General features: G+C 38.2%; 1 protein-coding gene across 1 annotated transcript; it reads right to left on the bottom strand.

Moving 5' to 3' along the window:
- Positions 1 to 11,795: 11,795 nt before the first annotated feature.
- cartl (cocaine- and amphetamine-regulated transcript-like) lies at positions 11,796 to 14,797 on the bottom strand. The gene is made up of 3 exons (XM_023285367.3): positions 14,489 to 14,797; positions 12,694 to 12,771; positions 11,796 to 12,142 (listed from the first exon to the last, which is right to left on the bottom strand). The coding sequence occupies exons 1-3, from the start codon at positions 14,627 to 14,629 to the stop codon at positions 12,035 to 12,037; spliced, it is 327 nt and encodes a 108-aa protein (XP_023141135.2). The 5' UTR covers positions 14,630 to 14,797; the 3' UTR covers positions 11,796 to 12,034.
- Positions 14,798 to 15,222: the final 425 nt, after the last annotated feature.

A 15,222-nucleotide genomic window follows, 5' to 3' on the forward strand; every position in this document is an offset into this window, starting at 1 on the left:
CAAAAAAAGTCCTGTATGCAGATAAAATCCTGAGATATCCATTATGTATTCATCGAGATTTCAGGTGACACCATTATCAGCTGCTACAAGTGGATGTCTGGTTTCGCAAACTGATAACCTGCTTGAATAATAAATCACATCCGCATCTCCAATTAGGCCACACAGACTTTTACTTGAGGGGCAGATTTATCAATAAAGTTATTGTTTATTATTGTGCTTTGTAATTATGGTGTGATATCTGGTGAGCGATGCTTTCATCTTACTGTAATGAACAAAATTAATTGGAGAAAAAAAAATCACCTGTCATCATGAGTCAGTGTGTGCTAACAGCCGAATGTCATTAGTGTTTCTGTATCACATGTAAACATTCTTCTGCCTCCATGACTCATCCTCCTCCATTCATCCCAGGATCCATAGTATTGAATGACACTTTTCACGGGAGAAAAATGTCATTTTCTGTCTGCCAGTGTTTTGATTTTTAAAAAAAAAAAAAAAAAAAAAGTGTTGAGTGAAGTAATTAGTGTTGTGTGCAGCGACATGGCTGCACTGGTGGATCACTAAGTTTAAAGCAACATTAAGGAAAAGGAGAAGCTTATCGCAGATTATGGTAATTGGTGCGTCTGTAATTAAATCATTGCATGCACTGAGAACATTATAATGGATCCATGAAGTAATGTCACCTTCGTACTGTAACTGTCTACAATCCAAGCAGCAGTTCGTAGGTGTTTTTAGCTCCTGTCACATTTATATTACAATGTAGGCTCATTTTTTACTGGAATGTGAAGCCCTGCATCGCCATAGAAACAACACAACCATAACTAGAAGTAGAGAGAAGTCAGAAATGTCTTCAGTGTAGTATGTTGAATGTTACAGATATAAACTATTTACACTTACATTTTCCACACCTCTTTGCAGACCAACTCTAGAGAGATGTTTCACCAAGCTGAATGTGTCCTTCAACAACTTGATGATAACTTGCTCTACTGTGTACTGCAAATTGAGAAACACTGCATTTATTGTCCTGATCAAGAATGTTTTATTTTTCTTTAGTCGTTCTTCTAGTCTCCTCCCGACTACACAGCTCGCAGTTCAACCCACACGTTCTCAGAAAAGCAAATTTAAGTCTAATCGATATTTTCATGTCAACAACGGATCGAGTGACTAATGTGACATTGGCCACTTGAGTTATTACCCAAATCTACAGAGTGTTTTAGTGGCTTTGAGCTCATTATTTTGATTTATGACCCGCAATTTCGCTGCTTTGTTTGCTCTTTTCGCTCAATACCTTGATTTCTAGCACCAACAGGCGGCTGTTTTTGACAAAAACACTCTCATAAAGCCATTGTATATTATGTGACAGCCTAATTTTAGAAGAATCTATAAAAGCTATTAAGTTAGTCCACAGTTCAAAATATATTATTTTCACAAAAATATTCTTTCAAAAGAAGCTTGTATCTTTTGGAGATTATTCTTGTGGTTAGACTAATTACCCTTGCAACCTAGAAAACAACTGAAGCTTTGTGGAAAGTGTTCAAGTGTATTCTAACGCAAAACAGGGTCTCCTTCTAGAAGTAACTAACCGGTTTGGTGCCCAAACTACACCGAAGTAGTTTTGTGGCATGAAACAAAGCAAACAACAACTCTAAACAAAATGAAACAGTGACTGAAAACACCAGGAAACAGCAACAGAAGACAAAGTAAACAGCGAGTGAAAATTTATGGAAAACGGTGACTGAAAAATATAGAAAGCTACAAATAAAGCATAAACTGAACACAGCAGAAAACAGTGGTAAAACAGAGACTCAGTAAACAGTCAAACGAGTAAGTAAACAGCGACTGAAAACGACAGACAACAGCGACAAAAAGCAAAAGAAAACAGTAACTGAAAATGCAGCAGAGTATAAAATTATGATAAAATAATAAAAGAATAGATCCACTTGTGGTTGGAACTCTGCTCTCCTTAGTGAAAGTCCTGTGTTAGTTTAACTTGTTAATGTTGCTTTTCTAATGTGCAAAGTGAAATAAAACTCATGTTTCATGTCATGTTAACTCTGTCAGTAGAAAAAAAATGGCCAAAAAATGTAGGCATGCTAGCATTTATTGTGAGAGTAATCTGTTTTATGCAGTGGACCAATGCAGTTTTTACACATTATGCTGTGGAACTACGTTACATTTTGCTTGTTTAACACTAGATGGCAGAAACACAAAGTTAGCAGCTAGTTGGTGAACATGGTGGAGGATCGACCTGCTAAAGAACCACATATTTCCCTCTGGAGTTTGTTCAGACGGAAACAATAATGAATTTACATTTGTCGTGTAGTCAGACACTCATCTCTAAACGAATGCTGCTGTCTGTTGGATTTAATAGGCGATGGTTTGCTAACACTTTGTTCATCTCATTATAAGGTGATAACATGTTAGTGTCGTGTTTACAGCTTGTTCCGATGCTCCCTAATGGTAAAAAAAAAATCAGTTCAAGCTGAGTTAAGTCATTTGTATGTGAAGAACCAACACTGTCTATATGCATTGTTCAATTATGAACTAACTTTATATCACTGAGCATATTGTGCTTCTCCAGACTTACATTCTTTTCAACATTTAATCATAAAAACTCATTCAAAGCAAGCTAAAATGATTAAAATGAATGTGTCTCTACATCATAGTGCAGAAAATAAATGGCTGCAGGAGTCAATTTGCTGCAGTGAGAGTTTGGATTAGTTGCTAAGAGCTAGAAGTGTGATTTTTTTTATTTTAAGCTAACACTTGTACAGCATTGACTCACTGATTTTCCATCACCAGGGCGGCTTGATTATGCTGTTGACACGACACTGCAGCTCACTTTGGGGATTTTGCAAATCTCTGATCAATCGTATGAGAAGTGATGCAGTTAGATTGGAGGCCAACAGCATCGGCATCAGTCCTACAGCCCGTTTTATCACAGGGTTAAAGGTTAACAGCTGAATCTCCAAACATCACCTCTGGGCAAACGCTGAATGACTCCATCTGTCTTTGTTTTCACATCAGAGGTTGTAAATGTGATGTAAAGCCTGTAGCAATAATTGCTTCATACATCTCTATATCTCGCGGGAACCATTAAAACATGCCATCTTTCACAAAGGACGCTTGCACTGATCAATATCAACCCGAAAGCGATCAAAAGAAATCCCTACTGATCACTTTTGGATGTGAATAATGTTTAAATGTCCAGAAGTTTCATAAATTGCTTTTTATCATCCTGTTTGGTTTGAACTGACAAACCCAGGTGGGATAATCAATTTCTGTAGTCAAGCTAAAAATACATAAAAACTGTGGTCTTTTAATTAGAACAACAAAACATTTGATCTTCTTTGGAACAATTAAGGTGATGTACAGAAAAAATGTCACATAAAACTGACATTTTGTAGTTACTTTCAAAATTTAAGTAAACAAAAACAATGTGAAGCATGGTGGTGGCAGCATCATGATGTGAAGCATGGTGGTGGCAGCATCAGGATGTAAACATGGTGGTGGCAGCATCAGGATGTCAAGCACGGTGGTGGCAGCATCATGACATGAAGCTTGGTGATGGCAGCATCATGATGTGAAGCACGGTGGTGGCAGCATCATGATGTGAAGCATGGTGGTGGCAGTATCATGATGTGAAGCACAGTGGTGGCAGCATCATGACGTGAAGCATGGTGGTGGCAGCATCATGATGTGAAGCATGGTGGTGGCAGCATCATGATGTGAAGCATGGTGGTGGCAGCATCATGATATGAAGCATGGTGGTGGCAGCATCATGATATAGAGCATGGTGGTGGCAACATCAAGATGTGAAACATGGTGGTGGCAGCATCAGGATGTAAACATGGTGGTGGCAGCATCAGGATGTCAAGCACGGTGGTGGCAGCATCATGACATGAAGCTTGGTGATGGCAGCATCATGATGTGAAGCACGGTGGTGGCAGCATCATGATGTGAAGCATGGTGGTGGCAGTATCATGATGTGAAGCACAGTGGTGGCAGCATCATGACGTGAAGCATGGTGGTGGCAGCATCATGATGTGAAGCATGGTGGTGGCAGCATCATGATGTGAAGCATGGTGGTGGTAGCATCATGATATGAAGCATGGTGGTGGCAGCATCATGATATAGAGCATGGTGGTGGCAACATCAAGATGTGAAACATGGTGGTGGCAGCATCAGGATGTGAAGCATGGTGGTGGTAGCATCATGATATGAAGCAAGGCGGTGGCAGCATCATGATATAGAGCATGGTGGTGGCAGCATCATGTGAAGCATGGTGGTGGCAGCATCATGATATAGAGCAGGGGTGTTCAACTAAAATTCAAAGAGGTCCAGTCAGAGAAAACGTATTAAAGCAAAGGTCCGGAATATGATAAAGTCTAGTGATATATGTTGATGTAACCTAGAAGTTTTATTAGCATGTGCATGTAATCAATAACTGACCATCAAATCAAATAAATTCAGTACGGTTTAAAAACATTTTGACAACATTTATTAACAATTAACTTTTGATATAACTGTACATCTTAAAATTAAGTGCAGAACTTGAAAAAATAATGACTAAACAACCCGAACCAGCTTATATACATCTTTAACAATACCTAAATCTCAAAAAATGTAAACAATTGAACACTTTTACATTTTTTTTCCTGTCTTGTTACTCCCCTTATATCCCTGCTGCTTAATGGGAGAACTGAGCTGCAGTTTGCCCTGCCACTACTTTTTGAATTGTGTATTGTGGTCTGAATGGTGTCAGGGTCGTTCTCAAACACATTTGGAGCTCATTGGTCAGTCTGGAACCATATTCAGTTTTGTCATGTTTGTTATGTTCATAGTTGAGAAAGGTGCCTCCAGCTGTATGTTGAGCCAAACATGGTCAGCATGTGCAGGACTATTTCCCTCTCGGTGTCGCTTTATTCATTTTCCTTTTTTGTCTGTCCCTCACCTCTCAACTGTTTTCTGAATGCAGAGCTGTGATGTTTAGCAGCTGCAATGCAGAGACTTCATTGGCTGAGTAGCGTCATATGCGATGACTGAACTCATACGTAATTGGTCTGTGTGTTTCCTGAGCTGATAACTAATGCCATAAACACTGGGAAAGCTGTGCCGGTAAAACAGAAGCGACCGGTCAAATTTAAAATCCCGTTACAGTTTACTCATTACAGGTCCGGTCTGTATAAGGCGGCATCTGGGTCTGGATCCGGACCACGGTCCGCCAGTTAGTGACCCCTGATATAGAGCATGGTGGTGGCAGCATCATGATATAGAGCATGGTGGTGGCAGCATCATGATATAGAGCATGGTGGTGGCAACATCAAGATGTGAATCACGGTGGTGGTAGCATCATGATATGAAGCATGGTGGTGGCAGCATCATGATATAGAGCATGGTGGTGGCAACATCAAGATGTGAAACATGGTGGTGGCAGCATCAGGATGTGAAGCATGGTGGTGGTAGCATCATGATATGAAGCAAGGCGGTGGCAGCATCATGATATAGAGCATGGTGGTGGCAACATCATGATGTGAAGCATGGTGGTGGCAACATCAAGATGTGAAACATGGTGGTGGCAGCATCAGGATGTGAAGCATGGTGGTGGCAGCATCATGATATGAAGCAAGGCGGTGGCAGCATCATGATGTACGGAATTTTCTTGGTAAAAGACTCTGAAAGGTAGAAGGTAAAATGAATGCAGCAAAGCATAGAGAAATCCCAGAGGACAACCTGATGCAGTCTGCAAGAGAATTGGATCTGGATTTGGGAGAAGATTTGTTTTCCACCGAGACAAAGTTATACAGAAATGGTTTAAAAATAAAGTGAATGTTCTAGAGTCGCCAAGTCTGAACTTAGACCTCAATCTAACTCAGAATTTGTGTCTGGACTTGAAAAGAGCTGTTTACTCACAATCCCTATGCAACCTGGCGGAGCTTGAACAATTTTGCAAAGAAGAGTCGGATAAAATTGCAGCGTCCAGATGTTCTGGCTAACTGAGACCTATCCACAGAAGCTAAATGCTGATTTGCATGAGTAGAATACTTAGACATTCACTTATTTTAGTGTTTTATGTTTTTAATTAATTGACATTATTGTGCAGAAATTTGTTTTGATTTGGCATTAGAGACCATACCATTGTTTGGTAAAGGGGAAAAGGGGGGAACGTTGGTGTGAGTTGTGTTTGTTTTAATGCTTCTAATGAGCTACTACAACAGCCAGTTTAGTATCTTTAAATCTATTTTTTTAATGCGTGTAGATGGGAAACAAGAACATTCTGTCTGTGTTGCCTGAACATCTGTCTGTTGGTGGTCACAGCTGGTTTAATAATGACAGATTTTCAACAGCAGTAAAAAGAGAAAGATCAGGTGAGCCACTCTATGACGTCAAAACACCCAAAATAAACATGAAAGAGTCAGTGTGCGGGCTGCACAGTGGCGTAGTGGTTAGCACCTAGTGAGGATTAAGCGGTGTATAGATAATGGATGGATGGAGTCAGTGTGCTTAATAGACTCTGACTTCTTTAGTTAAGAACCCAGACTTGTAAAATAAAACACCGCAGTTAGAAGCATCGCAGGGCTTCTGAGGACAGCAGCAGTAAAGACAATACAGTTGATCAGACAATAGTTTTAAAAACTGCAGAGGTGGAGGATTACAGGCCTGTATGGATATTGATGTTTTTAACAATACGAGGAATTTAAAGCGACTCTCTCCTCCCACATTAAAGATCAATGACGTCACTTTCAAAGGAAGAAAAAAACTAATGAAAAGCAAAGAAAGGCACCATTTGTGAATTCAATACAAGCAGGAGTTTTGCTGATTTTTGCTGTTTTGCTTAGCAGCTTATGAAAGCTTCAGTTTGCTAAATTTAGTAAACGTCAGATAGAAATTGTGTAACGGAATAATTGATACTGAGTTTGATTCCTGCTCTCAAAACTCTAGAAGTTACACAACATAAATGTGGAATTCAACTGTCAACCTTCTATTAAAGAGGCTAAACATCTTGAGGCTACATTAGACATTATCAGCAGAACATCTGCTGAGTTGCAGTGTGAGTAATGCAAGTGTTATTTTTTGACAAAAACCAAGAATGTGTGGAATAACAAAACAATAACTGTTTCTCAAAGTCAACTTTATTGTCAATTCTGCCATATGTACAGGAAATAGACGGGATTAAAATGACGTTTCTCTCAGACCCCGGTGCAAACATGCAAGGCACAGTGGGAAAAAATAAAAACGACAAAGACACTAAGAAACAAGACACTAAGAAACAAGCAATGCAGTGCAATGCATAGTACAATAATGTAGTAAAATAGTACCAGGCTGGTCTGCAAGTAGATAGATATTTACAGACAGTCTGTAAATATCTATCTACTGTATGTACACTATTGCACTGCATTGCTTGTTTCTTAGTGTCGTGTTTCTGCTGAACTGATTTGGATGCATCTTAAAAATGCCCCATAATAAATCCAATAATGTTAAAGCTAAATAGATTATGTAGTTAATACTGCATGCATTTGTTTTTTATGCTTTTCAAATATAGACTACATTTGTTTTCTGAAATGCAAACATGTTTCTAGCTGTAGTTTATCAATATAAATATCAAATATTTTATCGGATATTTCCATTAAACGCACATATTAGGGATTATTACTGTCCTAGAAAACACTTGGTATCATTTTTGCAACAAGCAAATGCAAACAAATTAACAAACAACAAGGCTCGAGCCAAGCAGAATCCTGAGGTGAAGTTGTTTTTCATTTACTATTGACTTGTTCTTTTTTTTTAATTACAGACTGAACTGCTTGAGGCGTTGAAGGAGGGAAACATTACGCTGCTCTTTGTACAACAGCTTTTCTCCACAGCCAGAAGCAGCCAAAGGACCTTAAATGAGCTGCTCAGTGTTTTATGGTTCTGCAGATTAAGACTCTGAGGATAAATGAAAAGCTTGTATCTGCTGCTGTGGGCCACATGTGTCAGAGAGTCATATCTGCTTTTTAGAAATATTTGTTCGTTTGGAACAAACATGGGTTTGGTCACAGCTAGACACTTTTCTTTCATTTGTCACAGTTTGTGGTAAAATCCAGTAAAAACACTGAATGGACTTAATTCATGTGAGCTGTGGTTGAATGTGAGCAGCAGCAGGATGTACAACCTCGGAGTAAAACTTTAAGAAAAGGTCAGTTTCTAAAATCATTCAAGCTGAAGTGCAAAACATCTCCATCGCCTCCCGGCTTTGAATCTGTCTCCTCACATGCTTCTCTCTCACGCTGACTCGTGTTTGTTTGTTTGCTTTCTAAAAGGTAAATTCATCCTGTTTGACGTCGGGTTTTGTAAACTGATTGCATTTGGCTCCATCTCCAGCAGCAATGACCCAGTGGCTGGTTTCCATCAGCAATAAAAACCAAATACCTGCAATGACATCAGTCGGACACAGAAGCTCCAAAGGAGGGCTTTGGTTTAAAAAGAGCTCAAATAAAAGTCCATGCAGGAGATTATGTGACTACTTTTACCTTTTGAATGGATAAAATACTCTGCTTTAGTGTCTGAACTGCCACTGGTGGTGGAAGAAATATTCAGATCCTTTGATGATGTAAAAGTACCAATAAATCAAAGTCCTGCATGAACACAAGAATTAACATGTTATAGTTAAAGTATTAAAGTGAAAGTCTTGATTCAGTCCCTGTGATTGATATATTATTATATCTAACATTATTATATCATTATCACTGAAGAATCAGTGCATCAGCAGCAGGTTACTGTTGTAGCTACTGCAGTTTGAACTACTTTATATCCAGTTTTATATACAGACAGAAGATAAATCTGAGGCTCCAAACATAATTAATGACAAAAGAAAGAGTGAAAAATTAGTTCTGATACTTAAATCTGTGTTCAGTTGTTCTTTAATCTTTGATTTTTGGTGATAAATTGGATAATTTTATTGAAATAAAACCACGCGAGAAGTTTGTAGGAGAGAAATAAATTGCTATATGGTGGAAATTATCATCTTAAAAATTTCTAAAGCTGTCAGATAAATGTAGCAGAGCAGAAAATAAAGAACATTTCTGTTATATGTTTAGTGGAATGGAAGGAGAAAGTAAAAAAAGTAGTAGAGAAGAAGAAGAAACGTATGAGTTACAGGCAATCTTGAAACGATGTGTCTTTATGGATTTCTTGAATATAGTAAGCTGAGGACTATACAACTTTTAAACCTCTTCAAGATCATTGATTTGGTTTTGAGACAGTTTCTTTTCAGTTTAAGTAGATTCATACAAATACTACCTGCAGATGGACTTATGGATGGAGTTAACTGGTGAGATTAGTGGAACATCTAGTAGCTAAAGACAAAAATCCATCTCCCAGGAGTTGGTGGAGAACAAAAAGTGAACTGAAATACCATTTGCAAGTGTCTGGCTTTCAATCAGAAATGATTTTTTGTGTCAGAATAGCAGATGTGCAGACTTCTAAATGTGTTTATTGTGTAACAGTAGCTGATCTTTAGTGGCCCAGCAGTCACCTGAAGTACCTGCTGATCTATTGTAGAAGAACAAAAAGCATTTTGCCATGTGACAGACTCTGGTTTCACTGAAGAGCTTTCATTTACACAGCTGAGCACACATCCTGGACACTGTAATGAAGGAGTTCATGCAAACATCCTCTGAATAACAAGTCAAACTGTCTCATGTCCAATCAGAACAGTAGTTTTACTGTTCCGTGTTTGTAGATTTGTAACTGGATGTAGAATATGCAGTTTTGCTCATAAATTTACATATCCTGGCAAAATTTGTGAAATATTGTACTTTGTTTTAGAAAATGGCAAAATTTTTCTTTCATTTAGGATTAGTGGTGAGAAAAAGTTATTTATTATCACTGAATAATATTTGCTCTGATCATTCATGTTTTCATTAAAGAATGGTACATATTTTACTAATTCTGCCAGGGTTTGTAAACTGATTGGCACAAGTGTAAATGAAGAGAGGGTGAGAGCAGTGAGGACCCAAGTTAAGTTAACCAAGACTCAAGGCCAGCTGAAGTGCACCATCGTCCTCTACGGGCCAAAAAACACGTGGGGATGGTTTTAAATAGAGCAAAAATGGAAGGATAACCAACAGGGATGAGATGAGTCTAAGTGAATTCTAACGTGTTTGTGTGGTTTGTCTTTCATTTAGATTCACGCCTGTGTTGGAGGACTATAGAGTGGCAGATGATGGTGGCCTTATAAGCTGCAGAGACTGGAGCCCACAGCGCTACTTCCAGCAGTATATCGATGAAAAAATAATTCACGATCTGTCCTTCTTCACCAGCCAACGCCTCCTGCAGGATTCAGGTTGCAGCTTGAACACAGTCCAGGTCATAGCTGACTCCATGACACCAGATCGTGTCTATAAGATCAGATCTTCAGTTGCTTCATCAGATGCCATCAGTGAAGACACCTCATTGATGGTATCTGATGAAGTATCCAATGAAGCCATATGAGTAGTTAGGTGTGTTATTGTGAATGACTAAGACTATTGCCCCTCTTCAACCAGTGGGTGTGGACATTTCATCAGTTCTTTATTAGCCTATGACCAACCTTGGCCCAAAGTTCTGTGGTATTTCATGAAGCCATCAGGGAGTTACACACCTTCTTGTGACTGATCACGCCCATTGCCACACACCCTTTTGGCTGGTGCAAAGTCAATGTGAATTGTTTTTCTGAAGTGTCTATGAAGTTTTAACCCCTTGATGCCTAATGTTGCAAATTTGCAACATACCACTTTCATTCAGACTGCAGTGAGATAGTATTCATTCCCCCAATGCCGGTTTGTGCATATTCAATACGTACCTCGGAGGCTTTTGCAAGCACTGGCTTCTTGTAGGACTTGTCGGATTGGGACCTAATTATTATATATCTGCTATTATTATTATATATCTGTTCTTTGTGTAATCGATAAATTAACAACCTACATTTATTTTAGCGTGAGCTCGAAAGCTTAAACAACACATAAAAATATTTTTTATTTAATAAACTAAATAAATTCAGGCATCAAGAGGTTAATGTGTGTTTTAAAACAAATATGTTCATACATGTTTTATTAAATGGAAGATTCCAGATGAGCTATTTTCATGATCAGCTTATTTACTTTGTTAATGTTTCACATTCAACATCAATGACACAATATTGTGCACTACAGTGCACGTGTTATAAAATATTAATAAAATTAAGTTAAAAAAATCTTTGCAATATGTTCTTTACTACCCGAACACTTCATTTATGTAAAAAAAAAACAAAAAACAAAAAAAAAACCAAGAAACTCAAAATTATGTTTTTTTCCCCTGGATGATATTTCTATTATTTATAAATAATATCTGAGGGTGCTGAGGGACTGATGGTCCAGGCAGAGAAGGGGTAGGAGTAAATAAGCTCCACTTTTCAGATATGTTGGGTTAATATTTGTTGTTTTGTTTTATTTTTGTTGCGTTTCATTTTGTTTTGTTGCTTTGAATATTTTGATTCATTTTGTGGCTTTTTTTTTCTCACATATCCAAAATAAAAACAATAATTCATTCGTTCATGGAATTTTCTGACACTCGTATGATGTTTGTGTGACTTGAGAAGAATGTTTTGCAGCTTCAGACTAGATTATGACCAATTTAATTTGTATTACTGCACTCTTTTCAAACCTAGTATTATAAAAAATGATCCCACTGGAGGACTAATGGCCAAAATATCAAACATCAACAAGAAGCTGTAATAAAATTCCAGTTGAAACCTTGAAACTTGAAATGTAGAGTGAATGAATCCAATAACACAGATCTAAGTTTACGTATCTGTTTATTGAACATGAAACATCCACATGCCACAGAGCATCACCACAACTGTCAGCAGTATAAAATTCATGCTTGTCCTCAGGCAACAACAGTAATAATAATAAAAGATGAATGATGATGTTAGACACAGACAGTGACTGAGGGGTGGAGCTGGTTTATGGAAGCTGTGCTGCCTGCTGGAGGATGTTTGTTCCTGCAGAAGAGAAAAACAGAAGTAATCCGGGGTTCAGATGCATTTCAGCAGGTAGGAGTTGCAGTTTGCTGCTCTTCCGCAGTCGCAGAGCTTCCCGATGCGAGGACCGAACTTCATGGCACAGCGGTCGCCCATCCCACACTGAGGAAAAAAGAGGAATTATATCTATTCAGTACACCTACAATCATTTATAAAAGAATATCTGGTGCTAATGTTGTAAAAAATGAAAATACAGAGCGTCATAATTCTTAATTTTCCCCCAAATTATGGAGCAAACACCAGCACAGTCCTTCACACGGCTTCATTTACTCTGATTAATGAGTGTAATTATTTCTATTAATGCTGTCAGGCTGATTTAACAGAAATAATGAGAATGAAAACAAGGCAGAGAGAATTAATTAAATCCTGTTCATTAGCTCAATCTGTGGCTAACGGGCTGATTTATATTCACAGCTTTTTTAACTTTCCCTCCTTCAGCTAATTGCAGTATTTTTGATTAGTCTGTTAATTCCACTGAGTGAAACGCTGTCGACTGCATTTTCTTGTTATCTTTTAATTAGAGGCAGGTATCTCTTACTAACGGCTTTAATTAAACAGCACTGGAGGGATGCTGGCAACACACAGCTCTGACTGGTCTTACAAACGGCTGAATTAAAGCTGCGCTGCTGTAATGTTAAAGTGAGGACGGTCACCAGAGGAATGCTGCCTCGCTTCTCTGTGGAGGGAACTCGGTTCTGCGTCCGACCCAGCAGAGCCTCCAGCGCCTCCAACTGCAAAGAAGAAATAAAAATCATACAAAAGTTAGATAAAAGAAGAATATCTGCTCGTGTTAACTGAATAAACACAATCCTATATGTAGACTTAAAGAGGGTTTAAAGGATTAACATGAAGTGAGACCAAAAATATAAATGATAACAATGATAAATACTACAGTAAAAACAATTTTTTTATGCACTGGCCAATTTTCTGTTGTTTTTGGGGTGCTTTGCATCCATAACATGTTTACTTTTAGAAAGAATCCAAATCACACACTTAAGTGTTTATTTTCCTTCATTTTGTAGCAAATAAACACATAATGTCATATTAGTGACTTAATTTGCTTATTTAAACATTTAAAAGAAAAATTGGAACTCAGAAGACAGGTGTCAACTGGGGAAGTTTCATAATAATATCCTTCTTTTGAAATTCTATATTAATACCTGTAACGAGTTTCCAATTAATACATATAAAATTTTTACAATACAGTGCTTTAAAAGCTGTTTTCTCGCTATCTGAATCAGAAATCTTCACTTTTACGTACACCACACACACACTTTGTTGAGAATATAGACAGGAATAAAACTGGATTTTCACAGAGGTTTGTTCATATGTCATCCAAAGTCAGATTTTTTGAACATTTTACTCCTAAAAATGTAGTAGAAATGGATTTAGTGACAAAAAAAATGACATCTAAAATATTGGAAACTTAGACTCCAATATCTCAACAAAGTCAAACAAAAGATTTTAAAGCTGTTTTTATTTCAACTTCAGATTAATATTCTGTAAATTAATGCAAATTTAATGAGATAATGCCCTATTTTCATGCAAAACAATGTGTCTTTATGTCATTAATCAACTGGAGATGACTCATTTCAGTAAGTGTAAACTGTCAAGATAAAAAAATCAGAAAAGTATTTGTGCTCTGACTCCTTAAATGATGTTCATAAATCTAGATTATTGCATCGACAGGAGCTTTCTGGTTTATTTTGTAATGTTCTGTGCTTCATTGTTGGATTATAAAGTTGTCAGTGTTCGTGTGGAAGAAAAGCTTCTGCAAAGCTGCAGCTAAAAGGGATTCTATTAACATAAAGCAAACGTTTTTTTAAAAAATGACTTCCTTTTGATTTAGAGAAGACATTGTATGATAATACAACTTATGTATTCTTGCTTCTAGGAAATGTTAAAACCCAACATGCTGCAGTTTTTGGTGCTGCAATATTCCATCAAACTGGAAATACTTTGTGCATCATTTTATACAATTTTCCATAAATTAAGTCAGACAAATTTGGAAACTCTGACACATTGACTAGGAGTTAAAATGATGCTGTGGGGGTTTAAGAGGTTAGGAAATGTTGAAAATAATCTAAATTTAACAGCCAGGATGCACTTAAAAAGCTGCATCAAACAAAACCAGACTCAGATTGACTACATGCAAAAATGAGCAGTTTCCAAAATTTGTTGAACATTTTTTTTGTGTTTCCTGCAATTTGCATGTATTTTTCTTTTTAAAAGATGCACTCAAAAACTTTTAGTGTAGTTAATCCAGATCAATTTTAAAAAAAGTCATGCACAGGCCTGTAAACACATGCACACAACGGACTTTGCAGACAAAATCGGAGGGTTTATAACGATTTTTCCAGCAGGTTTCTGACTAATATGAAGATATAAACGCTACAAAACTTTCGACTTTAGGATCCAGAAGCATCAAAGATTCCTCCACAAACTTACCAGATCTCTGTCTGCAGCTGCTTCTGGTTTATCTTCTCCAAACTCCTCGGAAACCTCCTGAGAAACTTGATCGTGACACAAAACCGACAGCAGGCCGAGCAGCCGCAGCAGCAGCCCGAGGAGCGACCCGGAGCTCTCCATGGTGCTGGTCCGGTGGAGGAGGGCGGAGGAGGGCGGAGGAGGGCGGAGGTCCCGGTGGAGGAAGTTGGAGGTCCTGGTGCAGAAGGGCGGAGGTCCCTGCAGGAGGTAGCAGATGAGGGCTGGAGGAGCGGAGGGTCGCAGCAGGAGCTTCTCCCTGCACCTCCCGGACCTTCTGCTCTCTTATAGCGGGTCTGAAGCCCCGCCCGGAGGCCCCGAGGACCGACGTGCACGAGGAGAGTCTGGCATCAGTGCACGATAAACCTACCAGCATTCAGATCTTATTCATTTATAACAAGTGCTGGCAAAATGGTAGACTATACAGAATTAATCCAGTGTCTCAGCTTCCAAATTGACTCAGTTCTAAAAACACCAACCTCGTTACCAGAAGATACAGAAGAAAAAAATGATGAGCCCATTTCAAAACATCTATCCTGAGATCACTTTATTACAGGCGGAATTGGTAAAATGTGACATCAAATACACTCTAAAAAATAATGATCGAGCTCAACAACAACACCAAAAATGTTGCAGTGTTCTTGAGTTATGGCAGCGTCTCATGAAATTAGTTTCCATCAACAAAATATATTGAGTGG

The sequence above is a fragment of the Amphiprion ocellaris genome, chromosome 1 (assembly GCF_022539595.1).
Source record: "Amphiprion ocellaris isolate individual 3 ecotype Okinawa chromosome 1, ASM2253959v1, whole genome shotgun sequence".
Lineage (NCBI taxonomy): Eukaryota > Metazoa > Chordata > Actinopteri > Pomacentridae > Amphiprion > Amphiprion ocellaris.